Here is a 23588-nt window from a genome sequence, read left to right on the forward strand (position 1 = left end):
AGAAAAAGAGGATTATCCACATTGTGCTGTATATCGAAGTCAGGGTCATATGATACACCTGCACCATGCCCGCTAGAATGACAAACCTGCCCTGTGCATCACATAGCACTTGGCATGTGCCCCATGGCAACCCTTTTTTGAAGAAGTATGCCCATGCCCCACACATAGTTGGACTAATTGGAAATATGTGACTCTGCATCCACCCTGCACTGAGATGGGACCGGTTTGTTTCAGTTTGCTCAGTTCAGGTATATGGCAAATGCCAATTTGATGTCTTTTTAGTTATGCCAGCAGAATCAGAGGCTTGCACTGATCATTTAACCCACATACATTCCAGGTCAAGCATTTACTAGGAGTCACCAGTGATGAGGGGACGTATTATTGTATATGCTTGGTCCTCACAGATAACAACAAGCATTTTCAATGCAACAGGGCTCGCATTTGCTCGAGTTGGATCTATTTGTGTTGTAAACTCCTAACCTAACTTTCGCGCTATGTAAAATGCAGCTCAATCGCGCTGAAATTGAAAACGAAAAAATGGAACGTGATTGCGCTATGTAAACCCCAGCGCGATCACGCTGAGGGGAAAATTAACAGATAAAGTAGGCCAGAAACCAGCCTCAAAACATCGAGCCTCGTATGTTTCTAGTAGTTTACCGGTGCTGTGTATGCAGGCTAAACACCGGAAAAGTCATGACGTATGCATGCCTTTCACTAATGAAAGCAAGCAGATTTTAAAGAGCAAGCCCAGGAACCAATGAAAGAGACTGACGTGACCTGGGCGTGGTATGAAGCCCAAAGAGAGATTACTTTATGGACGGAGCGCTTTGTGCTCGCCCATAAAAAGGAAAGAACAATAAAGTGCACAAGGCAATAAACAACTCACCGGAGCTCCAACCCCCTCACTTCTTTTCCTCCAGTTGAGCTGGATTTAACCACCCTTTCCCCATGCAATACAATTGACCCATAAACCAAAACTGTGTAGGGAATATTTGCCAGAGGGCACCAAGATGACCTAGCATACTCCCCAGCCAGACAGTGGCTGGGTGACAGGGACATTTTAGTGAAGGGACATTCTGTATTTGTTCAGATGCCATCCCCACAGCACTGAGGATGGTCCGTAGTAACCCAACACCTCTCAGTTGGCAGACCCCACTGGAAGTGATTCATTCAGGGCCAACGGCAAGGGTTCCCTGTGACCCATGGCTGCAGCAAAGGATAGCTAGCACAAGTACCAAGTAGTGACAGGCAACAAGCAAACTTATTTGTGAGTTTAGGGTCTGTTCTCTGGCTGGTGAGTGTGCTTCTTTGGCATCGGGCCTGCGGTGCTCCATCTGACCTATTTGCTCTTCATGCCTGTCCACCTTTTACTTTAGGCAATCAAACCTATCACTGAGGAGGTTGATCTTTGAGTCCGTGGTGTACAAGCTGTGTTTAAGGTCTAGGAACATGGGTCTGGTATCTTGTGCAGCCATGACTTCGTCACTGTCCTGAGAGCTCCGTCAATGGGCTCCAGGGTCCAGCTCCACCGTGATCGTTAGACACCGAGTCTTAAAAGACATTTTGGGCTGTTTATTGTCAGTCTTCCCCATGTTGCAGGCTAGAGGGCATGGGGCAGATTTAATATCGTCAAGCGTACACCAAGGTCACCCTATCCAGACAGGCAGACAGTACAATGGTAGAGGTCCGCCACACCCCAGGAGGCAGTTACCAGGGAGCATGAGCAGACACAATCCCACTGTGTGCACAAATTCACCATCTGTGGGCTCGGAGTGGTCACTCAGTCCTCCTGGTTCAAGCATGTTACTCAATGCCATCAGGGGGAGGGCACCAAACTTGAGTGAGGAGCGTAAAGTTCAGTGCGAATCTGCCTGCGAAGCCTCACCGCACTCCAGTTATCTCTGGTGGGCACGAGCAGGCCCAAGGCATTCATTAGTGAGTTTTAGACGGGCCCCAGCCCCCACTGCATAAGGGGTCTTGAGCAGGGGCAAGAGGAGTGGCAGGGGTCCAACCCAAGACCCGCCAGACCAAAACAAAGCAGGACAGAGTCCCCTGCAGCCCCTACTTACTTGGCAGGCCAAGCTGAATCAGCCCTATGCAGCTCTCTCATCTCCGTGGCTCTCCTCTCTAGGAGGCCAGCAGTACACTCCGGCATCAGCGCCAGCTGTGCAATTTCGGCCCCGCCCACTGCAGAGGATCGGGCAGGGAGAGGCACCTGGGAACACCAACCCCAGCACTGCACTGTGCCTAGTTAGGCCCCACTAATGCACAGGGTGTAATTGTGTCAGCAGACCACCAGGGACAGTGGCGTTAGCAAGGACAGATCGGATTCCCGTAAATTGCACGATAAATACCGGATTGTGTTTCCTGGCCAGGTATGGGGTGGCCATCTTGAATCTGGGCTCTCTAGTGCCCCCGTGGATCAGATTTACTAACACTTTACACAAGGTTTGTGATAAAAGTGACACAAACCTGCACAACGTGTTGTATTGGGATTTTCTGTAAAGTATCCATAAACTAATGGAAAGTAGTGCTGCGCACTACTTTGCCCTTCTTTGGAACAAGGGGTGTTACCATGGGTGGTACGTTGTTGTATATATTTCCAACTTTGCATGTATGCTGTACTGTGCAGCACACTTAAAAAGTGGGAAATGTGACCGCATTTACTATATTTATATGCCACGCAGTGCAGTGACCAAATTTGGTGCCCTGCTTTGCATGAAAGGGAGCAAGCAGGACTGCACCATAGTTACTGACATATAGAGTGCTGTTTCTCTCCCCGTGTGCCCTGGTACAAATAAGGCTGCCGTGCACCAATGCACATATCTATGCACCAAACTGCCAGGGTGTATACATGATGTCAAGCATAGGTTTTATACTGGTAGGGTACATTTCTAATGAAAAATACTATGCTTTGACACACTTTAACACTTTTACCACTTTGTATTCATACTGTTCAGTCCAGAACGCATACAAAATTTAAAACGTTTTGAGAAAAGAAAACTTTTTTCAAACTTCACGCCTGACTTGGGGAAATGTACAGTTTTGGCACAAATCCCTGTCTATTACTGTAAGTACATAGAGATTAGCATCAAACCCCCTGGGTGGTTTCATAGGAACACCCACATACCTGCTATGGAATGCTACCTAAATTAGCACAAAGTAGCGCATAGCACTTTTCTGCTTGACTTCAGGTAACTTTCTTATGGTGTTATGATTCTTTTTGAAAAGTAAATCACAATATAATGCTTTTCACCAAGCGTGTGTGTCACCTTTTGTGACTGAAACCTAGCATAAAGTGTTAGTAAATTTCCTCCATAGCATTTCTCACTGGAAGGGTAATCTTCCAGTAAAACCTGTACTTGACATCACAAACATCAACGTGTGTGCCATGGCGCAATTTAACTCAAACTAGGAGAGGGTGCAACAGCGCTATATCAGCAGATATGGGACTGTTCTCTACCTCTTTCATGTAAAGCTGCACAGCAAATTGAATTTTAGCGCTGCCTTGTGATTTGTGTTGTGTTATTAATTTTGTTTTGCTCTAGTGCAAGCATGTTTATCCCAGCCAACCAATGTTTTCACTGGGCCTACTGTGCTGGTGAATAAATCAATAATGTGGCACATTTTTGCAACGAAAAATATATAAAGTAATAGCATTTGGCACAGGCTTTAAAAAAACTTGCAGAAGGATCCTTTTAAATGTCAGTGTGATGGTTGAGTCAACACACTCACTCTTGCAACACGTGTGGGGTGGATTTACCAAAGTGGCCAGTGCTGGCTTTATTTCCCAGTCTAATGCAGTGTATATTGAGATGGAATTTTGGCATTTTGGATCAACCACTATGTTTTGCCATCTTTATGGGTGTTGTGAGATGGAGGGAAGGTTCCTGGTAGCAATGTAGCTTGAAGTTTGTCCTTGAAGATATGTTGGGATTTGCTACAGTAAGCCTCATGAATAATGCAGAATGTCATTAATATGATTCTTGCGTGCACTTAAAACCAGTGGAACGCCATGAGGTCCTACTTGGCATGATCATATTTTTGTAAGTTCAGTCACATTTTAGCAGGGTATTTTTTTTAGTCTTTGAAGACTGTTAGCTTGCTTCTTTCAGAGATGCACCATAAACAGGCATCCTCTTAATTCAATCGGATGAACAGTTTGAAGGTGAATAATTGTTAACGCACTGAAAGTTGCAAGTTAACACCCTTTAACTCAGCGCTAATTTGTGACGGGAAAGAGATCCGAGTCAAAGATGTTCCTAGAGTTATTGAATTTCCGGATAGGCCTAGGCTAGCATGCCAATTACAGGGATGAGAAGCTGAGTGTTGTCTTCCAAGAACTGGAATTTTGACTTGTTGAGTTCCGTTACTGGGGAATAAACTGATGCAATTGCAGAATTCCTGGGGATTTTCCTGTCAGAGCAGCAGGTTATTGTGGCTAATGGTGTTACTGCTTAATGATGTTATTCTACTTCTAACAGACTTGACCTAATTACATAAACTGTGTGAGCCCTCAAAAACAATGCACGTCTGATGTGTTTCACTCTGTGATGTATTCAAGATTGGAACACGATCAGAAGAGTGTTATTGCACTGCTCGTGTTCACAACCACTACATAAAACAAATCCCACAGAAAAGCATCAGTAGAGTCAAACAGCTACTCACGACCTTCAAGATGACTTTACTACACGAGCATTAAGCTCCATACATCTCACAACCACCTGCACATGAACACGTTTAGCAACCGATTGATTGTGGATATGGTAAATGATGCCATTTTGTGGACGCCAAAGCAGGAGTGCAGGTCTTCTGTCCTTCCCAGGTCTCCAACTCTGCATTCATAGCCATTGGTAGGTGTGCCAAGGGAATTCTGCATTTGTTCAGTATGGTAATGCTGCCTATGTCATACAACAAACGACCTTGTTGCTTGTACTTATTACATGCATTAATTAGTCTACTATGTATTTATTGTATGAGCTACCTTAATTAGGAGCTGTAGCAACACTAAAACACTAGCAGCCGTATTACGTGTGCAGTGGTGAAATCTAGCAGGCAATAGTGACCAGTTTTACTGCACGGAATTCACAATTCTGGCGAAAAAAAAGAAAATATTTCTGCACTGTATCGCCTGCACACATTTTTCCGACTGTTATTTTGAGGGAAATGCACCTGCCAAAAACCCAGGTGTGAGCAATGCGAGTGAAACTGTGCTTTCAAGGGCTGCAGTCAGCAATGCAGTTTATTACATAACAGTCAAAAAGGCCACAGATGCAGTCTTTGAAAAAAAAATGCAGCACGAGATTAAAAACTTTCTGAAAAATCTTAATAATCTAGCAGTTGGACATAACTAAAGCACGCATAATGCTGAAACAGTAAACTCACTTTCTTTGTATATTGTGTTTTGTTTCCTGTAGGGAAAGCATACTCTCCTGAATTCTACTACGACACCCCTAACCCTCTGTGGCAGAATCGACCCCGCGTCTACTCGTACAGCCTGCAGTGGACACAAATGAACCCGGACGCGGTGGACCGCATCCTGGCATACCGCCTAGGGATCAAGCAGGTAAGCACACACATTGAATTACCACTCGCTGCTCGTTAGCTCTGACATGAATGTCCGCGGCTGTTCCTTGTGCTCCGACTTTTCGCACATCTTCGTGTTAAGCTCGCGCTTGTGCTTGTTCTCCTTGAAGATTCGCCGTTAGCCTGAAAAGGCCTTTTGCTCACCTAGAGACCCTTGAATCCAATTCACACTCGTGTAGTCTGCCAGGAATTAGATTTAATACGTGTTCCTCTGAGGGATTGTAGAAGCGTCAGGGCTGATTTTATAAAAAATATTTCGTGACAGCAAATCACCAGAAAAACAGTCTTGTTTTAGAATTAGAAAAACAAGAATTTTTGATACATCCATATTCTACGATTCATGTGATTGCTTTTAACATTCCCAATATCAAAATACACATATTGAATGTCCATATGTAATATATCTTTGGCCAAAGTGCAGTTGGCATTAGTTGAAATGTCTTTTAGTAGGTTGGTTAGGAAAACCTGGCTTTGAATCCAAATGGTTTTTGGAAAGTAATGTCGCTGGTCAGAGAAAAATGGGATGTGAAAGGATTTCCAGGAAGTACCCCTACCCACCCACCGAGTTAATCCTATTCACCAAATGAATTTAGGACTTCAATTCCTAATTCTTTGTCGACACATTTCACAGGAATTAGAATCACACACTGCAGTCACCACACACTTTTACAATCACATCAATATTTTATTATTTCTTTCGGAATTTTATAAAGTTCTGCACTTGTTTGCCTCAAGTTATACCGGGGTAGATAAGAGTCTGTGGGGGGGAGGAAGAAGTTATGGCAAATATTGCTTCTATTTTGATGCTTAATTATATGTGTTGCAAAAACGTTATTTTCAGATATTTCGCGCCCAAATATTTCTGCGTGGGGTAACAGAAGAAACGAATTCCAAGATGAAGGAAAATGATACCTTCCATCCAGGCACTTGCTGCCTCCGCCCATTAAGCCTATCTACAGCCAGTAGAAAAAAAGCCATGTAGCATTTAAGGCCTGCCATACGCAGGTGATAAATAGTTGCTGATTGGGGCCTTTTGTTTTCCCAGTAAATGGGTGAAACATGCATAATTGGACTGGGTGTTCCCGGGTTCGCATGTTGTTGCCAGTTCCAAGAGAAATAACCTGTACTCTTTGTTCTCTCAAGGGGAGGTACAGCCCACAGGTAGGAGACCACCCCCATGCCAGGGGCAGGTGGGAAATCTGTGAACCCAGCCCCACTTCTGGGCCCACCCCCAATAATGGAAGGCAAAGAATTGACAGAATTGACCTGAAACAGTCAGATTTGCATTTTGAGAAACAGTTCTCAGGCTGTATTTATTACAACACACATTAGCATTCATAACAGTTGGTTCAATGAATATTAATGAATGAATATTACATAAACCGAAAGTATTTGGACAAAAATCTATACATAAAATCACCTAACCACATATTTTAAGTCAAGTTTGGCCACCCCACTGGTCTTTAGAGCACTGTTTAATTGACTTGTGAGCTTGAGTGCTAGCCAACGGGCCCCACATATATACACTGCCTCACAGAGAGAGGAGCTAAAGGCCAGCAAGTCAGCTGAGCCCCTAATCACCCATGCCAGAACAACCCAAAAGAGGGACCATCCCCTGGCACCATTTGGGAGATGGGCATGGGCAATCCGACCATATCTTGGTCCCCTGGCACAAGGTCCAACTCCCCACAATCCCAGGGCAGTGCCATAAAGTACCCATAGAGCCAAGGCCAATCGTTGTAGTTGATGTCCCCGGCCCTGCCTTACAGATCGTAGTACTTCTGCCCCTAGTTGATAAAAGGTTTAAAACCCTATGTATCTGGAATTCGCCTGTCTTCTTTTTCCTGGTGACAAGGTCACTACTAGCTTTGTGGCCAAACCTGACCCCATTGTCGCAATAAATATGACAAAACAGCGGAGTAGACAAAGGGCAAATAAGATGTAGTAAATGAAAAATCATAAAAACACCCTAACAACCTGTTCAACCCAACATACATTGGTCATGGGATGGGTGGGTGGGTAAAAGATCCTCCTCTCTGGTGCAGTAGGTCGTGTCAGCAGTCAACAGGGTCACAGCCCTCCAGGAAGCTATGTGGGTGTTTGTCTACAACCCATGGCTTAAATGGCCCTACCTGTGCCCCTGCCAGCCATCGATGAGACAATGAGCGCACCTTGTGGGCAATCTGTGCAGGCACGCAAAGTTTAAATCAAAACAGCTGCAGCAAAAATGACGTTGGTGCTGACCACCCCTATGCAAGTTGTCGGCCCCACCTCTGTCAGGAAGCCCGCCATTACAACTTGCCCCTCTCCTTCATTTTCATAAATTCCATCCTTTTTGTCCAAACTGATATAACTGGGAACTTGTAAAAGACCCCTGTGCTTTTATAGATCCATCTTATTAATCATTGTAAAATGTGTAAAACTAATGCACCAGTGGAGATGTTCTGCTCTAAATGTGACAGATTAATCTCTTGCACCGCTAGCATCCATGAAGACACATCACACCCTAGAAAGACCAAAGACTACATTTCATTTATTTTTTATTCTTTATTCAGAAAACAAAAAATGACTCAGAAATAAGGGATTACTTTTTGACCCATTGACTTGAACATCCTCGACTAAACCAAAGCACACGTGTGTGTGTATATATATATATATATATATATATATATATATATATATATATAGTTATGTGATATGGGATTCCTTTCAGTTGTCTTTTAGGTGTTTAGTCGCGAGTTTGCTACATTTACTCGGATAATCTTATCCAAAGTGTTCCTTTAACTATAAGTTGACAAATGCATTAAGTTGATTATGTTCAATCAGTTTCTGACAACAAATATATTTTATTAGTAGGGCCCAATGATGCAATCATTTTCGCACCAACGCCAAAGGGTTTGGAATTTATTGGGGGTAATAATTTCCTATTCCATGCTTTTTTCTGAGAAAATGGGCCATGACATTTCTATTTTGGTGCTTACCGATACAAAATCAGCATGTTCTGGTATTTATTGGCAATACTTCCCTGGTAAATTTAATCAGGTTTGAGCTGCTGAAATTGTCTTTAGGAAAAGTGCAGGGGTGAGGTGTTTGCCACAAAACTCAAAATTCTGCTATATACAAAAACAGGAGTCCACCCATACTGGGATGAAATAGGCCACTCATAAGAGTGTCTAACTAGATTTTGGTGCATTTCCAGATTTACTAAAGCTAGTAAACCTGGGAATGCGTCAAAATATTTTCCTTCTGCAGTGAGGATTAACAAGGTGAAATATTACTCTTTCCACCTCTATTCCTTTTTTTCATCTATTCTGCATTCTGCAGCAAACATATACGAAGAAAATTGATTATTTCTTTAACCCCTTCGCTGCCAGGCCTTTTTTCCCCTCAGGTCCCAGGCCTTTTTCACTTTTTGGGGAAGTTTGCGCTTAGGCCTTCATAACTCTTTGTCCACATAAGCTACCCACGCCAAATCTACGCCCCTTTTTTTCCAACATCCTAGGGATTCTAGAGGTACCCAGAGTTTGTGGGTTCCCCTGAAGGAGACCAAGAAATTTGCCAAAATATAGCGAATATTTTGTTTAAATCACCATCTTCCCAGCTTTTAGGAAGAGGCAGACTTGAATCAGAAAACCTCATTTTTCAACACAATTTTGCCATTTTACTGGGACATACCCCATTTTTACTATTTGTGGTGTTTTTAGCCTTCTTCCAGTTAGTGACAGAAATGAGTGTGAAAACAATGCTGGATCCCGGACAGCTAAACATTTCTGAAAAGTAGACACAATTCTGAATTCAGCATGGGGTTATTTGTGTAGACCCTTCAAGATGTTCCTACAGAAAGTAATAGCTAAAATAAAAACAATATTGAAATAAAGGTGAAAAAAGAGCCATTTCTCTCCACGTTTTTTCTATAACTTTTTCCAACTATGGCATATTTTTTAAAGCAATATACCATGACGTCTGCTGGACTCTTCTGGTTGTGGAGATATATAGGGCTGGTAGGTTCACCAAGAACCCTAGGTGCCCAGAGCCAATAAAGGGGCTGCACCATGCAACAGGTTTTCATTGTATACCGGGTATACAGCAATTCATTTGGTGGAGTATAAAAAGTGAAAAATAGGTATCAAGGAAACCTTTGTATTTCCAAAATGGGCACATGATAAGGTGTTGAGGAGCAGTGGTTATTAGCACATCTTTGAATTACGGGGTCCCCATACTAGCATGTGAATTACAGGGCATTTCTCTAATAAATATATTTTTTACACACTGTCTTACATTTCAAAGGATAAAATGTAGATAAAGACAAGGGGCAATAACACTTGTTCTGCTATTCTGTGTTCCCCCAAGTCTCCCGATAAAAATAATACCTCACTTGTGTGCATAGGCCTAATGCCTGCGACAGGAAATACAACATGGACACATCACATTTTTACATTGAAATGTGACGTGTTTTGTGGAAAGTGCCTAGCTGTGGAATTTGATCTCTAGCTCAGCCGGCACTTAGGGAAACCTTCTAAACCTGTGCATTTTTTAAAACTAGACACCTAGTGGAATCCATGTTTGGGTGACTTGTGGGGCTCTCACCAGGCTCTGTTACCCAGAATCCTTTGCAAACCTCAAAATTTGACCCCCAAAAACACTTTTTTCTCACATTTCGGTGACAGAAAGTTCTGGAATCTGAGAGGAGACACAACTTTCCTTCTACCCAGCCGTCCCCCAAGTCTCCCAATAAAAATGGTACCTCACCTGTGTTAGTAAACCTAGTACCCACGACAGGAAATGCCCCAAAACACAACTTAGACACATCACATTTTTCCAAAGAAAACAGAGCTGTTTTTTTCAAAGTGCCTAGCTGTGGATTTTGGCCTCTAGCTCAGCCGGCACCTAGGGAAACCGAACAAACCTGTGTTTTTTTTTTAAACTAGACACCTATGGGAGTCCAAGATGAGGTGACTTGTGGGGTCTCACCATGTTCTGTTACCCAGAATCCTTTGCAAACCTCAAAATTTGGCCAAAAATATATTTTTTTCCTCAAATTTCGGTGACAGAATGTTCTGGAATCTGAGAGGAGCCACAACTTTCCTTCCACCCAGCATTTCCCCAAGTCTCCTGATAAAAATGGTATCTCACTTGTGTTGGTAGGCCTAGGGCCAGCAACAGGAAATGCCCCAAAACACAATGTGGACACATCAAAATGATCTATTACAAAACTACCTGTTTCTGCGTTTATGGTCCCAGGTGCGGCAGTCATCCAGGGAAACCTACCAAACCCAGACATTTTTTAAATCTAGTCACCCGGATGAGTCAAGGGAGGTGCGGCTTGCGTGGATACCCCAACATTTTCTTACCCAGACTCCTCTGTAAACCTCAAATATAGCTAGCCAGCCAAGCGCCACTCCACGCACACCACCAGCCAATCACGACTCCATGCACACCACCAGCCAAGCGCCACTCCACTCACACCGCCAGCCAAGAACCACCCCATGCACACCAAAGCCAAGCGCCACTCCATGCACACCACCATCCCTTTTTTTTGTTTTTAAACAACAAAGAAACCACTAGCTAATTATAAACAAGTACAAAACCACAAACATGACAGTAATGCCAACCGTGAAACTGAGCATATGAAAATATAAAACAGCAGTTTACTCTCACGCTAGTTCCCAGTAATTTTTCTGTGTGTGGTAGCTCCTGAAACAGCCACCCACACACAGTCCAGACTTTGAAGGACAATCAGGGGAGTACATCCTAGTCTCCTTCTGGATACCTCTTCAAGCACAGACTCTGCATCTCTTAGCAGTAAAGTATTTTTTGGCCGTGGGAGGAATGTGCTCAGCAAAGTGATGATCTTTCCATCTTGCCACATTCTCCACCACTGCTTCTCTAGGAACTCATGCCTGTTCCAGCACAACAAGGCTTGCTGTGACAGACTCCTGAAATTTCACAAATGTCATCCTTGACTCTGGCAAACTATATGTGAACACAACAAAAGCATTAAAAGTTGCCAAGTGGAACAGGTGAACCGCTAATTTCTAATACCAAACATAAGCCTTACGAGCATCCGTGTAAGTTTCCAACCTCTGCTCTACCCTATCAACACCACCCATGTGCACCCAGGTGTGCGCACTTCAGCAACTTGACCCCAAACAGCCATAGGTGAAGTACTCTCATCATGGATGGTAGTTAGCATGTACACATCCCTCCTGCCTATAGATTTCAGAGCTAGCAGCTCATCATTCCGCAAGGCACTGCACTGTCCCTTCTAAAGTTTTTTACAGACAAGCTCTCTTGGATAGCCTTTCTGGTTGGAGCGGATTGTGCCACAAGCTACAGTGTCCACTCTGAACAAATCCTTGAACAACCGCACTCCAAAGTAGAAATTATCTACGTACAAATGGTGACCTTTGTTAAACAGTCATCTACCAAGTTCCCACACAATTTTCTCGGTAACTCCAAAAGTGGGACGGACAACCAGGGGGGTCAATACTGGAATCCCTATCAGTGTAGACCCGGAAATTATAAACATATCCTGTACTACTTTCAGACAGCATATACAATTTAATTCCATACCGTGCCCTCTTGCTAGGAATCTACAAAACTATCACGGACAGGTCTAATCTTAAAAAGACAGTTAGTCTCAGGGTGATCTTGTGGCAAGGCTAAAGCATTATCAACAAAATGCAACATCTGAAGAAGAAGCTCATACCAATTACGACTCATGGTTGCAGGAAATAGAGCAGTTGCCATCAAGGGACTAGTAGACCAATATGAAGACAGTGATGGCTTCCTTACCAGCCCCATCTAAAAGTTAAACCCAAGAACTTTTTCAACTCTTCCAGATTTGTGGGAATCAACCGGCTAGCTCTAGAGCGTGGCCTAAGTCTGGCAGCGTTGTCCCTCATATACTGCTCTGTATACAAATTAGTCTGCTCACTAATCTCTTCCAAATATACATTTTCCATAAGCAACTGAAAGAAATTAGCAGGCAAAAAGCTTTCCGTATTCACTCTACACCCTGGGAGACCAGTAAAGGCAGGCAGATGTGGCTGCTCCATGTTTGGGGCAACCAAAGTTCAGGTCTTCCAGTGTGAAGCCTTGTAGCCCCTGACTGCTGCAACATTGGCACATCAGTGTCCTCCTCTAAAACAGTCACTTCATACCACTGAGAGTGGCTTCATCATCAGGCGCTTCCTTTCTGACAGAAAATTCACTTCCAGAATTTTGCACTTCCTCTTCTGCCTCAGATGCAGAGTCAGTCTCATAATCATTGTCAGAAGATGACTCAAAAAGCACACCAACAACCTGCTGAGAGGTCATCCTATAGCTAGCCATGATCCTTCCTACGAAAAGTAATTGGATAAATGCACCACCAACAACCAGCACTGTGTAAAATAAGTAATAAACAAAGTGTGGCTTTATCACTAAGAGTTATAAACTCAAAAACTATACCATCACTTGCCTGAAAAAGCTAGACTCACTAGCAACTACTCTGCACAGCCACAGCAATCGCCAATGATATCCCACTAAAAAGAAAAAAGAAAAGAAAATTACACTCAAGATAAAACAAATGTCACTGTGCGCTAATCTAATGACAATTTCACACACAATCCTGCATTTAGTACACCACATACAAAGTGTCATTCATGCATGGCAACAATAGACATTTGGAGTAAATTGTTTTTACTTACCTAAAACACGCAACCACGAAAACCACAGGCCCACCACTGCCAAATCTGCAGTGAGTCACAGCAAAGGAAGCAAAAGCTTTGAACTAGAACGAAAAGGAAAAATAAACTGTTATAATCACAAATACTTCTCCAGTTGACTAACACCCCACCACCAAACATTTAGAAATGTTTTCCTGTTGTCTAGTGGTATCTGCCCCCCTCGGGGCAGTTGGGCCTAAAATTATTATGCCATTCTGCCCCCAAGGGGGGCAGAACTGGCCACCAGTACTGTGCTGAATCCCTTGCCAAAGGGGCCGTCCCCCACACAAAGCACACACAAGAACCCTGGCGCTGAGTGGATTCTGCCCCCCATGGGGGCAGATGGGCCTAAAAAAGTTGGCCGAACAGCCCAACAGTGCTTTTCCCCCTTTGGGGGGCGACCCTTGCCAAAGGAGGTGCCTCCCAACACAAAAAAAGAAAAGAAAAAAAATCCCTGACGTCTTGGTGGCTTCTGCCCCCACCCCCCTGGGCAGATGGGCCTAGAATAAATTGCCCACTTTGTGGGGAGGAGATCCATGCCCAAGGGGCAACATCCCCACACAAAGCACACACACAAGATCCCTGGCGCTAAGTGGATTCTGCCCCACTTGGGGGCAGATGGGCCTGATAAAATTAGGCCGAACTGTCCAACAGTGCTTTGCCCCCTTCAGGGGGTGACCCTTGCCTAAGGGGGCGCCCCACCAACATAAAAAAACAAAGGAAAGAAAAAATAAAATCCCTTGCATCTTGGTGGCTTCTGTCCTCCCTGGGGGGAAGATGGGCCTAAACAAATAGGCTGATTTGCCCCCAAGGGGGCAGAAATGGCACAGAATATATTGCCCCCTTTGGGAGGGTGACCCTTGCCCAAGGGGCCTTCCACCCCCCACAAAAAAAGAATTGCTGGCCTTTGCCCAACTAGGGGACAGAACAGCCTACAAATCATAGGCCAATCTGCCCCACAGGGGGGGCAGAAATGGCGATAAAAACATTTCCCCCCAAGGGGAGTGACCCTTGCTCAAAGGGTCGCTCCCCCCACACAATAAACACACACACATAAACAAATCCCTGGTGTCTAGTGGGCATTCCTGCTGTTTGACTGCATCGCGATCGGTCAGCAGGAATGCTGAAAGAGACATCGAGGGAAAGGAAAGCCCTTTTGTTTCCCCCAGAGCCTCTTTTCTAGCAAACCCGCCCCCTGGCCCGAGAAGAAACTCACCTTCTCTTTGAACTACGCACTGGAAGCAAATGGCTTCCAGCACATCGGGCACCCTCTGATGATGTCATCTCACAATTGCGCGCTGACATAATTAGAAGGGGGGAGGGGTCAGAAGTGGAAGGGGAAGTGCTTCCCCCGAGGGCCGATCCCAGGATGTTATGTTTACGTCTGTGGAGCCTCAGCACCGCGCCACCGGACGTAACCATTACGTCCTTGGCGGCAAAGGGGTTAAAAGGAGATGTCTCTTCATGCCAAAAAGCAATCCTGCCTGTAATGCAGGTACTCTTGCACTATTGTTCAAGGGTGCCTGCATGACGGTTGGGCAACCACAAGTGCCCCAGCACAAGGAGAGAGCAGAACTGTTAAATATTGCTGTAAATATGGAGCATTTCTGCTCTCTTCCTTTAACAGAATGCAGCACAGCAACTTCACATGCTGCTCTGCATTGCGTGAAAGTTAGTAAATATGCTCCTGTGTATGTAACTTCCTTTAATATAGTTCTATTTGAAGTCAAATTGTCCCTGTCCTGGGATTCACACTTTTGTTTTTTGCTGCAGACAGGAGATCAGCACATTCCTTCTGCTGCTTTGAAATATTATTGCATAGAGGATGTGATGTTAGAAAAATATCTAGAGCAAGGGATTTGTGCATTTTTTGCATCATTTACAGGTGCATGCATTTGTGGAAAGGGAAATCCTTTAAATAAAAAAAAAGCATGTGTCGTAGTTTTCCTGGATTGAATTTGAAAAACCACCTGATTTGCTAAAAAGTTGGAAATCGGATCCAATTGGAATAGAGGCCCTTAAGTTCGTGAAAGTGTTACAGAGTAGTAAGCTGTAGCTTAACCTCTCTCATACTTGGAGGCGTATGTTTTCTGAAGTTTGGATCTAAAGTGGATAGATCTATAATAGAACATTTAAAGTTTGGTGGAACGTTGTATTGACTGTGAAGTGGAGTGACCGCACTAGAGGAACCTGTAAAGGAGATAAAGTACCCGATCCAGACCAGGTCTTTTTCTTTTACAATTCAGGTGTCAGTTGCCCAGGGGACTCCGCTATAAATTCAGCAAAACAAGAGTCAGAGTTCAAATATACGCATGAAACGAGATGAGTTACTCACTCATAAACCCATAGAGCAGTGGTTCCCAACCCGTGGTCCAGTGACCCCTGGGAGTCCGCGAAGCCTCCTCAGGGGGTCTGTGACTGATTAGAAAATGAAATAATATTAACAGATTAGGTCCCCAGCTTTCATTAATGACTCAGTGGATTCCAGTAATGATAAAGTGGGGTCCACAGAAGTCAAAAGGTTGGGAACCACTGCTATAGAGCTTGGTACTCTGCGTTGTCCCTCTGGGGGCACAAAAGTGAAGGTGGTGTGTTTCAGAGGTTATTTATTCTGCCCTGCCTATAGCATTAATACTTTTAATGAGATATGATACAATCCTGAGTTGGTTTAGTAATAGCGGAGCTCATCTTGGCTACTGAGTGTGAGTTTGAATCCTATAAATGTGTTAGAAATGTTCCAGCTTTCACCAACTTCTTTGAAGCGACATTAGACACAATGAGTTTGGGAGGCAACATGGCTTTCTAAAAATATTTGGTCCTATTTATCTGTTCAAAAACTATTAGAGGGCACAAATTTCTTGAAAACTAACACTGCATTTAGATTTCCTATTTCGAGTATTACTCTGTTCTCCATTTAACACGACCAGGTTTCTTGGGCAGTCCATTCATGAAAATGTTCATTACTTTCGGCGGTAATATACTGTTATAACATTTTTGTGTGACCTTATGGTCAGAATTAAAAATTCTACTAAATACGTTGTGACAAACAAAGGATCTAACGGGGCATTATTAGTATTTTATAAATAGGGAAAGACCATTGCTTAATTTGTGGAAAAAAATACATAAATGTAGCCGGCTAAAATGTTTTATTCATTTCCACCGAAAGGGTAGAAAAATAGTATTACAGCTTGATTGCTAAAACTAATGACAGAGAAGAAAGGTTTCATTTCATCTCTGCTAAAAAATATTTTGTTTATCGTCAAGCTGCCGGCCTCACTGTGATCGGGGCTAATACACCGCACGGCGATGGTAGTGAATGCAGTCATTTCTAGTGTTCTGTGCACTGTTTTATTGCATTCCGGGTGCCACAACATGTCAAGCTGTAAAAAGTGCCGGTGGTGCACACCAGCAACCACCATAGCTTCACTTGGAGGTAGCAATTTATGAAATCTCATAGCCTCTCCCTAACCTTAATTTGGCTTCTAACAATGTATAGAGTACCTCAGTGACCTCTAGCTTACTTGCCACCACAGCCTAAACCCATCCTCCGCTGCTGCTTATAGATTTGATGTGCCTTGCTATTGTAATATTGCTCTTTGCGCATATTCAGTCACTGCAGTCTGTAGATGTAGATAGCTTTTAAATGCCCTATAATTATACTAATGCCAGCTACACATGTGCATAACTTTCACGTGCCTCACTATTGTATATTATGTCATATTTCTTCAGTGCATAATTTGAAAATAAAAACGTGCCGGTGCTCAAAGCCCTCCTCTTAAACACTCGGCTCCTGCAATTAAATGTGCGAGCACGCATTACCGAGGTAGTGTAATCCTGAAGCCATCTCGGGCCTCTTCAATCCATTTACAGCTACTCACTGTCCCTTCAATTCACTCCTGCAGCTTTCTGCTTTCTCCGATTGTGAAACTTTTTCGTGTTTCTCTTCCTCTGTCTTTCCCATATGTGCCTTTTGCTCGCAGTAAATGCTTGAGGCAGAAAAATAAGCGCCGGCCCTCAAAAATAGGTGCCGGTGCTCAGCACCGGAATCAACAAGCACAAATTAAGCACTGTATTTCTTCCAACTGTAGGTGATATGCAAGATCTTAAGGTCAAGTTACCTTTGTTTTAAAGCGCTCTGCCACTTTTGATGTCTAGCAGGACTATAGAGAACACCATAGCATAGCAATACAATAGGAAGGTGCAAGATCTGAGTATGCAAATGATTACTAAGTAATGAAAGTGTTTATAATACCTCTTCCTTCCAGTTTCATGTGCATTTAATTCATGGTATATAGGTTGTCATGAAATCCTAAGGAAATGCTTTCCCCATTGGTTTCCTCATAAAGGGGCTGATTAGAAGTGAATAAAAGTCCCCCCTTCATGGTTTCATTTTACTACTGTGCTTTTATGAGAGGAGGGGGTGTCCTTCCATCCTTGCCTGCTGTGCTCAGTGATGCTTTTGTTGCTGTAAATCACCAGAGTACTGCGTGTGCGAGAGAGCGCGAGCGTGTCAGCCCAGTTCCGTGTCTAGTCCTGATCGCTTCTGACAGATTCCGTTTCCAAAAAATGAAAAATCTGATTTGGGATGTATTATAAAATTGATCTATGCTTCATTTCGCTTCCTCTAAGAGGATTAAGAGATAAGCGAGCTGGATTACTTTGTTTTCTCTCATTTTGAAAAAACATATCAGCTTAGTCTCCTGACACGAAGCATAATTGAGCGAGGGAGATGTAGTGACATTTTATGATGATGATGAAGAAAGTTGCAAGACTTATTTGCTTGAAAGAGAAGTGGGTGTTGAATATCTGTTTTAATACATACGTATAATCGTTTTTATTAAAGAGTGCTTATTCAGTATTTTTACTGATTAAGAAATTGGTTCATACCTTTGAAGGGGAAAAGAGACGCCAACATTAAAGTAGGAAAGTCAAAATTTACACTTTTTTTCGGAAAGCCATACAATTACTCACTTTAAATAAACCTAAAGTGCCCGAATAGAAAATATTTAGCTGCACCTTGGTTCCTTAGTAATTCTGGTTTACTCCTGAATTACAGGCGTAAACTGGAGTAAGCCAGGAGTAGGACAAGAATACCCTGCACATCTAAGAGCAAATGTTTGTGAATCGGGCCTGATGGTTTGAGTAACTATCTGACTTTGTATGTATTGTTAAAGAAAATCTGCCTACACTCAAGTTCAAAGATTGAACATGTTTATTAACAAAATAAAGATATATCTGTGACTTATTCAGATGAGCATCAAACTACATGAGTTGCACAAGCAGAGACAAGATATAAACGTATAGGTTTTCATATTAATGACTCCAAGGTAGATCATGTGGGGAAGAAACTGAAACAAAAGGCGTTTCACAGGTACAGGCTTCTGAAGTCACAAGAAAGTACATAAACTACCTTGGAATGGATACAGAAATGTAAACTCTCCCTACTGAGTAAGCTAATAAGAAATATCGTGCTTCAAGCACAGAGTATATTAACACAGCTCTACACAAGCACAGCTTGTAAGCATGGTTAGCATAAGCTGAAAGATGGCTGCAGTAGTTACAGTGCTGCTAAAGCAAAATATTTAAAAGCTCATAACATGTATGTGTATCTTACTGTAGAGCACAAAGCTAGCCAAAGGCATTAGAAAGCTGGGATATGATTTGATGATTGTTACTACATCATGGTGCAGTGTTCTTTAAAATGGTGCTCCTTTAACTTTGTTGAACTGGTGCAGGGTTGTAGTGGTTCTGATACAGGGATGCTGTTTCAGATCCTTGGCACAAAGACAAAAGGGGACTGTTGCCTCAACTCTTCTTTCTTTACACTTCTTGGTCTCCAGTATAATGTTGTACTGACCGGAAGTCACCAGAGTCAGTGAGCTTGGCAGCTAGTAGGTATGGGGAGCTGGTTGAGATAGAAATCTAAATGTTGCTGCAGGCTGGCAAGGAACAACAGTTGAGCTCCATCAGGATGAGGCCGATGTGGTCATATTTTTTCAGGCCCTGAATGAGACATGCTGTGGTGTGTATGATGTCCTTAAGTGGGTTCAGCGTGGAGCCGTGAGGGCCATGGAAGAAGACATTTCTACCATGCAGGTGTGAGTGTGTGAGGGCTTGAGCGTTGTCTCCCCGGTCCCCCCTTGACATTTGCTGCGGCTACCGCTGGCTTCCATACCATAAAAATGCTGAGAAAGATTTTCAAATGGCTTCCAATCAGCACGCAGAAAACTGTCACACATGCCCTGGTCACAATTAAGTTGGGTTAAGGGAGCACTCTCTAAATAGGGATTAACAAAAAAAATCATTAGAAGGCTGCAGACCATTTAGAACTCGACACCCAGAATCTCTCACCCACACTGCACTCACACCACCGCAAAGTTTGTTTCCTCACTTGAGCACATGCTCAAAAGTTAGTAAGACCACACTCTGTGCACCTTTTTTCACAGAACGTTCTACTAGAGACTGGTCAATGTGTTCTGAAGACACAGACGTTGAAAGGAAAATCGAAAAAGTGTAAAGAAAAATTTGAGGAACTGGAGAAAAATAAAATAGATAAAAGTTCACTTGTGTGTAGTTTTGTAACACAGTTCATTCAAATCAGAAAAGAACACGAGTTCCTGACGTTTTCTCTACCACTCCAGTGGTTCTTTCTAACTGCGCTCAGCTATCCAGATGCCCTGAGTGGATAAACGACCCTTGCTTTCTGGCACTTGTTCCTGTTACCATTCTTATGGAGTGGGATCATTACCGCCACTTTGTCATTTTCATGTCATCTCTGCCTCCCCTCCATTGCCTGGATAACATATGGGAGTTACTGAACCACTTCAGAGCTCGTGAAAAACAGTAGTTTTGCAAAGGCTTATAATCTATCACTTCCATCTCTGTGTCCTTCAACATTACAATTTGTCTCATCTTCTCTATCTTGTTTTCTCAAGTAGCTGTGTAGTTATTTTTCTGTAGCTGCGTCCAATTTCAGCAGAAATGATCCAGGCTGAGAATGACACTGAAGGGCACATGGCGCACACGTCCCGCATTTGATGTAATTGGAGCCTTCACGCCTTCCAGTCCCCTCATTAACTCACGTGCACTCGGAGGGCTTCTCGCTGCGCATCGCTTTTAGGATTGTACGCGCTCCTTGTACTGCAGAAAATAGAGATGATGAGGGAAGAAGAGTTAGTGCATATTTAATTATTTCATGGTGACTAATGTCTGCCAGTGAATCTTACCTCCAATCTGAGCCCCTTTTTGCGTGCCCTGATATGTTGTGCAGGTGTTACCGCGTCTGACCAATACTGGCACCACAGGACGCCCCATTCACCATGTGTTGTGTTACCTTTCTAACCCCGGAGCCTTTGCAATGAGGGCTCATTTTGACAGCAAGGACCTGATTTACTGTTGAGTTTGGCTCGTCTCTGCCCATTACTTTGCTTATTTTAAAATGTGGTTCTAGCTTCAGGTTTCAATTTATTTTGCTGGGAGAATGTTCTTTTCATGTGTATGGCTTTCTCTACAACTGCGTCATCTTGTGTTAGTCACAAGTAGGGCCAGGCGCGCTTCCTCTTTTTCTCCTTTCATTTTTCCGAACAAATACTGCATTGCATGATAACAAACACAACATCAGAGCCAATGTTTCAGGTATGAGGAAAGTGGGCATTTGTCCAAGGCCCCCACCTGCCAAAGTGCCCCCAGTGCAAGTGATAGAAAAGTCAGGCTCATAAATTAAGTTATTTATTTACACTTTAGCCTAATTCCCTTTTGTCTCGGACAGAAGCACATACAAATCATGCAAAGGAGCAGTATGAAAGAGCAGAGGGGTGGGGCCCTGGCAGTTTCAAAGAAGCCTAACGCAGTCCTCAAGAGAGAGACTATGTAGGATAAATCATTAACTCTGGAAATAAAAACAGAGATTAAAGCACTAAGGAAAATACATTGCGAGGGAAGGATTGATGAGAATAAGAGAAACTGTATAATAAAGAATGAAGGTGATGCAGAAAAAAGGAGAGAAAGGGGAAGAAAGAGAAAAAAGATTTAAAAACAAGATGAAAAGGAAAATTTAAATAATGAGCAAGTAAGTAAATAAAGAAGAAAGCTACAAGGCAGAGTTGAGAGAAAAAAGATTAGAAGTAAGACGAAGGAAAGATGGGAAATACGAAAGTAAGATGAAAGAAAGAAAAAGGTAGGAAAGGAATTGAAAGATGGGAGGTAAGTTGAAAAGACACTGGCAAAAAGTGGAAGAACTAAGGAAACAAAGAACGGAGGAAAATAAAACAGGAAGAAAATATTTAACCGTAATGAGGTGCGCTTGTTCTCTCGCGCACATCACCTGCATATTGCCCTTTATTGCATCACACTTTGCACTTTACATTTGCTGCGATCTTAGAGCTGGGCTAGAACTGTGTTTTTGTTTTGTTTTTCTCCAAAGTGATGCACTGAGAAAGACCCGGGGGCCACAGGCCTGGAATACACTTAAGGGATTATCTGACATCAAAAACCATGTCCTCTTTTACTAGATAACTTCCAGTCGATGCGAGGAGTGCGAAATCCCTAAACTTTATGAGGCCTCCTTTTGATCTTGTTCTGCAAGTGGGGTGAGGAGTGTAAAAGCCTTCACCGCTATAAAGCATGCTTTCTATCCTGTTATGCATTTTACCTGCTGCTACTATTTTTACTGTATTGTACCACACTTTTTGCTTTAAACTTGGTGTGACCTTGAAGATGGACTAGAACTGTTGGTTTATCATGAAGGTAGGTGTGTCCCTGGAGACCTAGGAGTCTACAGTTTGAATTTAGAGCACGTGAATCTTTGAGAAAACCCACTGGGAAAGACCAAGGCAACGTTTACTATAAACATTACATCAGTCTCTCCCCTTTACCTTCCTCTCTTTACCTCTCTCTCTCGCACCCCCTCGTCCCTCCTTTTCTACATGATTATTGTCTACTTCACGTCTTTCTTTCTGCTCTTCTGGCGTATTGTTCCTCAGCAATCTCTACCTCAGCAACCACCAAAGAACCAGCCCTTTCCCTGTCTTAGGTCTGCATGTACCTGCTATCTAACTATATCTATGTCATCACTTGATCTTCTACGTCTTTCATTGCCTCACTTATCTTTTTGTCTCATGTTTCTCTCTTTACTTGTCAACAGTTCTAAATCAGTCCTTTCTCTTTACCCCTTAATATCGACGTCTCACTTGATCTCCATTTATAAACCCCCTCTCCTGTTATCTCTTCTTTACTCTCGTGTTTTCCTTACTTCTCTCAAACCATCTTTCTCTACATCACTGTTCGCTACCTATCTCAATGACCTCGCTTCTTTCTACAACTCTCTGTGCCTGCCACACCATCTCTATGTTTCTTCCCCATCCATCTACTTAACTCTAACCACCTTACTTCTCTCTTGTTACACTTTTCTTCCTCTCTACTGTTAACACATTTTTCTCTGCCATTACCTCCTGTAACTTTTTCACATATCCATACACTTCCATCTCTATTTCAGCTCACCTTATATACCTCCTCATTTATTGTCCATTTTGCTCTCTCTGCTTCACAAACAAATCAAGAGTTTTGGACACCTGTATAGACTCTGACAACTTCTGTTGACTATGGACATGTCTTTGAAGTGACAGTAACATATCTATTGTGGTACTGGATCTAGTGGATACAATCTATGGCTGTGCCCAACCCACTTTTTCTGTTGTTGACTATAAACTACCTCCTAATGGGAACTTGCATTCTCTTTCTTAGTTATAGTGGCATACCCAGCTGTTAATTTGTAGATGGATGATGTGATACCATCATATTCCCTCCTCACTGAAGTCACATCTATCCACACAAAAGACTATTCATAAGGATTCGTAGGGCACTGGAGACAGACTACTCATGGAATCCTATTCTTAGTTCTTTCCAAAACTTCATTCAAGCACTCTTAGCAAATGGTTCATCCTAATAGATATTGTTGTGCCACATGTCAAATGTTGAGAGTATTTAAAGAACCTTTTACACAGGGATAGCAAACAATTAGTAATGATCAAAATAAAATATGTTTTATAGTTATGTGGAGACAGGTTCCTCTCATGTGTTTTCAACAAAATTGTTTAATGTTGCAGTTTAATGACTACTGCGTCAGTCACTTAGTTAAAAATACAAAAGGATATGAACAAAATAATTATTATTTAATGGAAGACATAGTGCATTTAAAGCATTTGCGGGAGTGACCACCACATGTAGGTTATGAGGAAAAGGCACAAAAGAGAATGATTTTAATATGCACTTTGAAAAGAGAGTGATTTTATAAAC

General features: G+C 42.8%; 1 protein-coding gene across 4 annotated transcripts in view; it reads left to right on the plus strand.

The window, feature by feature from the left end:
* The window catches only part of MDGA2 (MAM domain containing glycosylphosphatidylinositol anchor 2), a 1412234-nt gene that overhangs the window by 1161666 nt on the left and 226980 nt on the right, over positions 1-23588 (plus strand). For all 4 annotated transcript variants that reach the window (XM_069208709.1, XM_069208707.1, XM_069208708.1 and 1 more), the window contains exon 10: positions 5418-5566. In XM_069208709.1, the coding sequence (XP_069064810.1) occupies positions 5418-5566 (149 nt within the window). The remainder of the gene's footprint in view (positions 1-5417; positions 5567-23588) is intronic.

The sequence above is a fragment of the Pleurodeles waltl genome, chromosome 9 (assembly GCF_031143425.1).
Source record: "Pleurodeles waltl isolate 20211129_DDA chromosome 9, aPleWal1.hap1.20221129, whole genome shotgun sequence".
NCBI lineage: Eukaryota > Metazoa > Chordata > Amphibia > Caudata > Salamandridae > Pleurodeles > Pleurodeles waltl.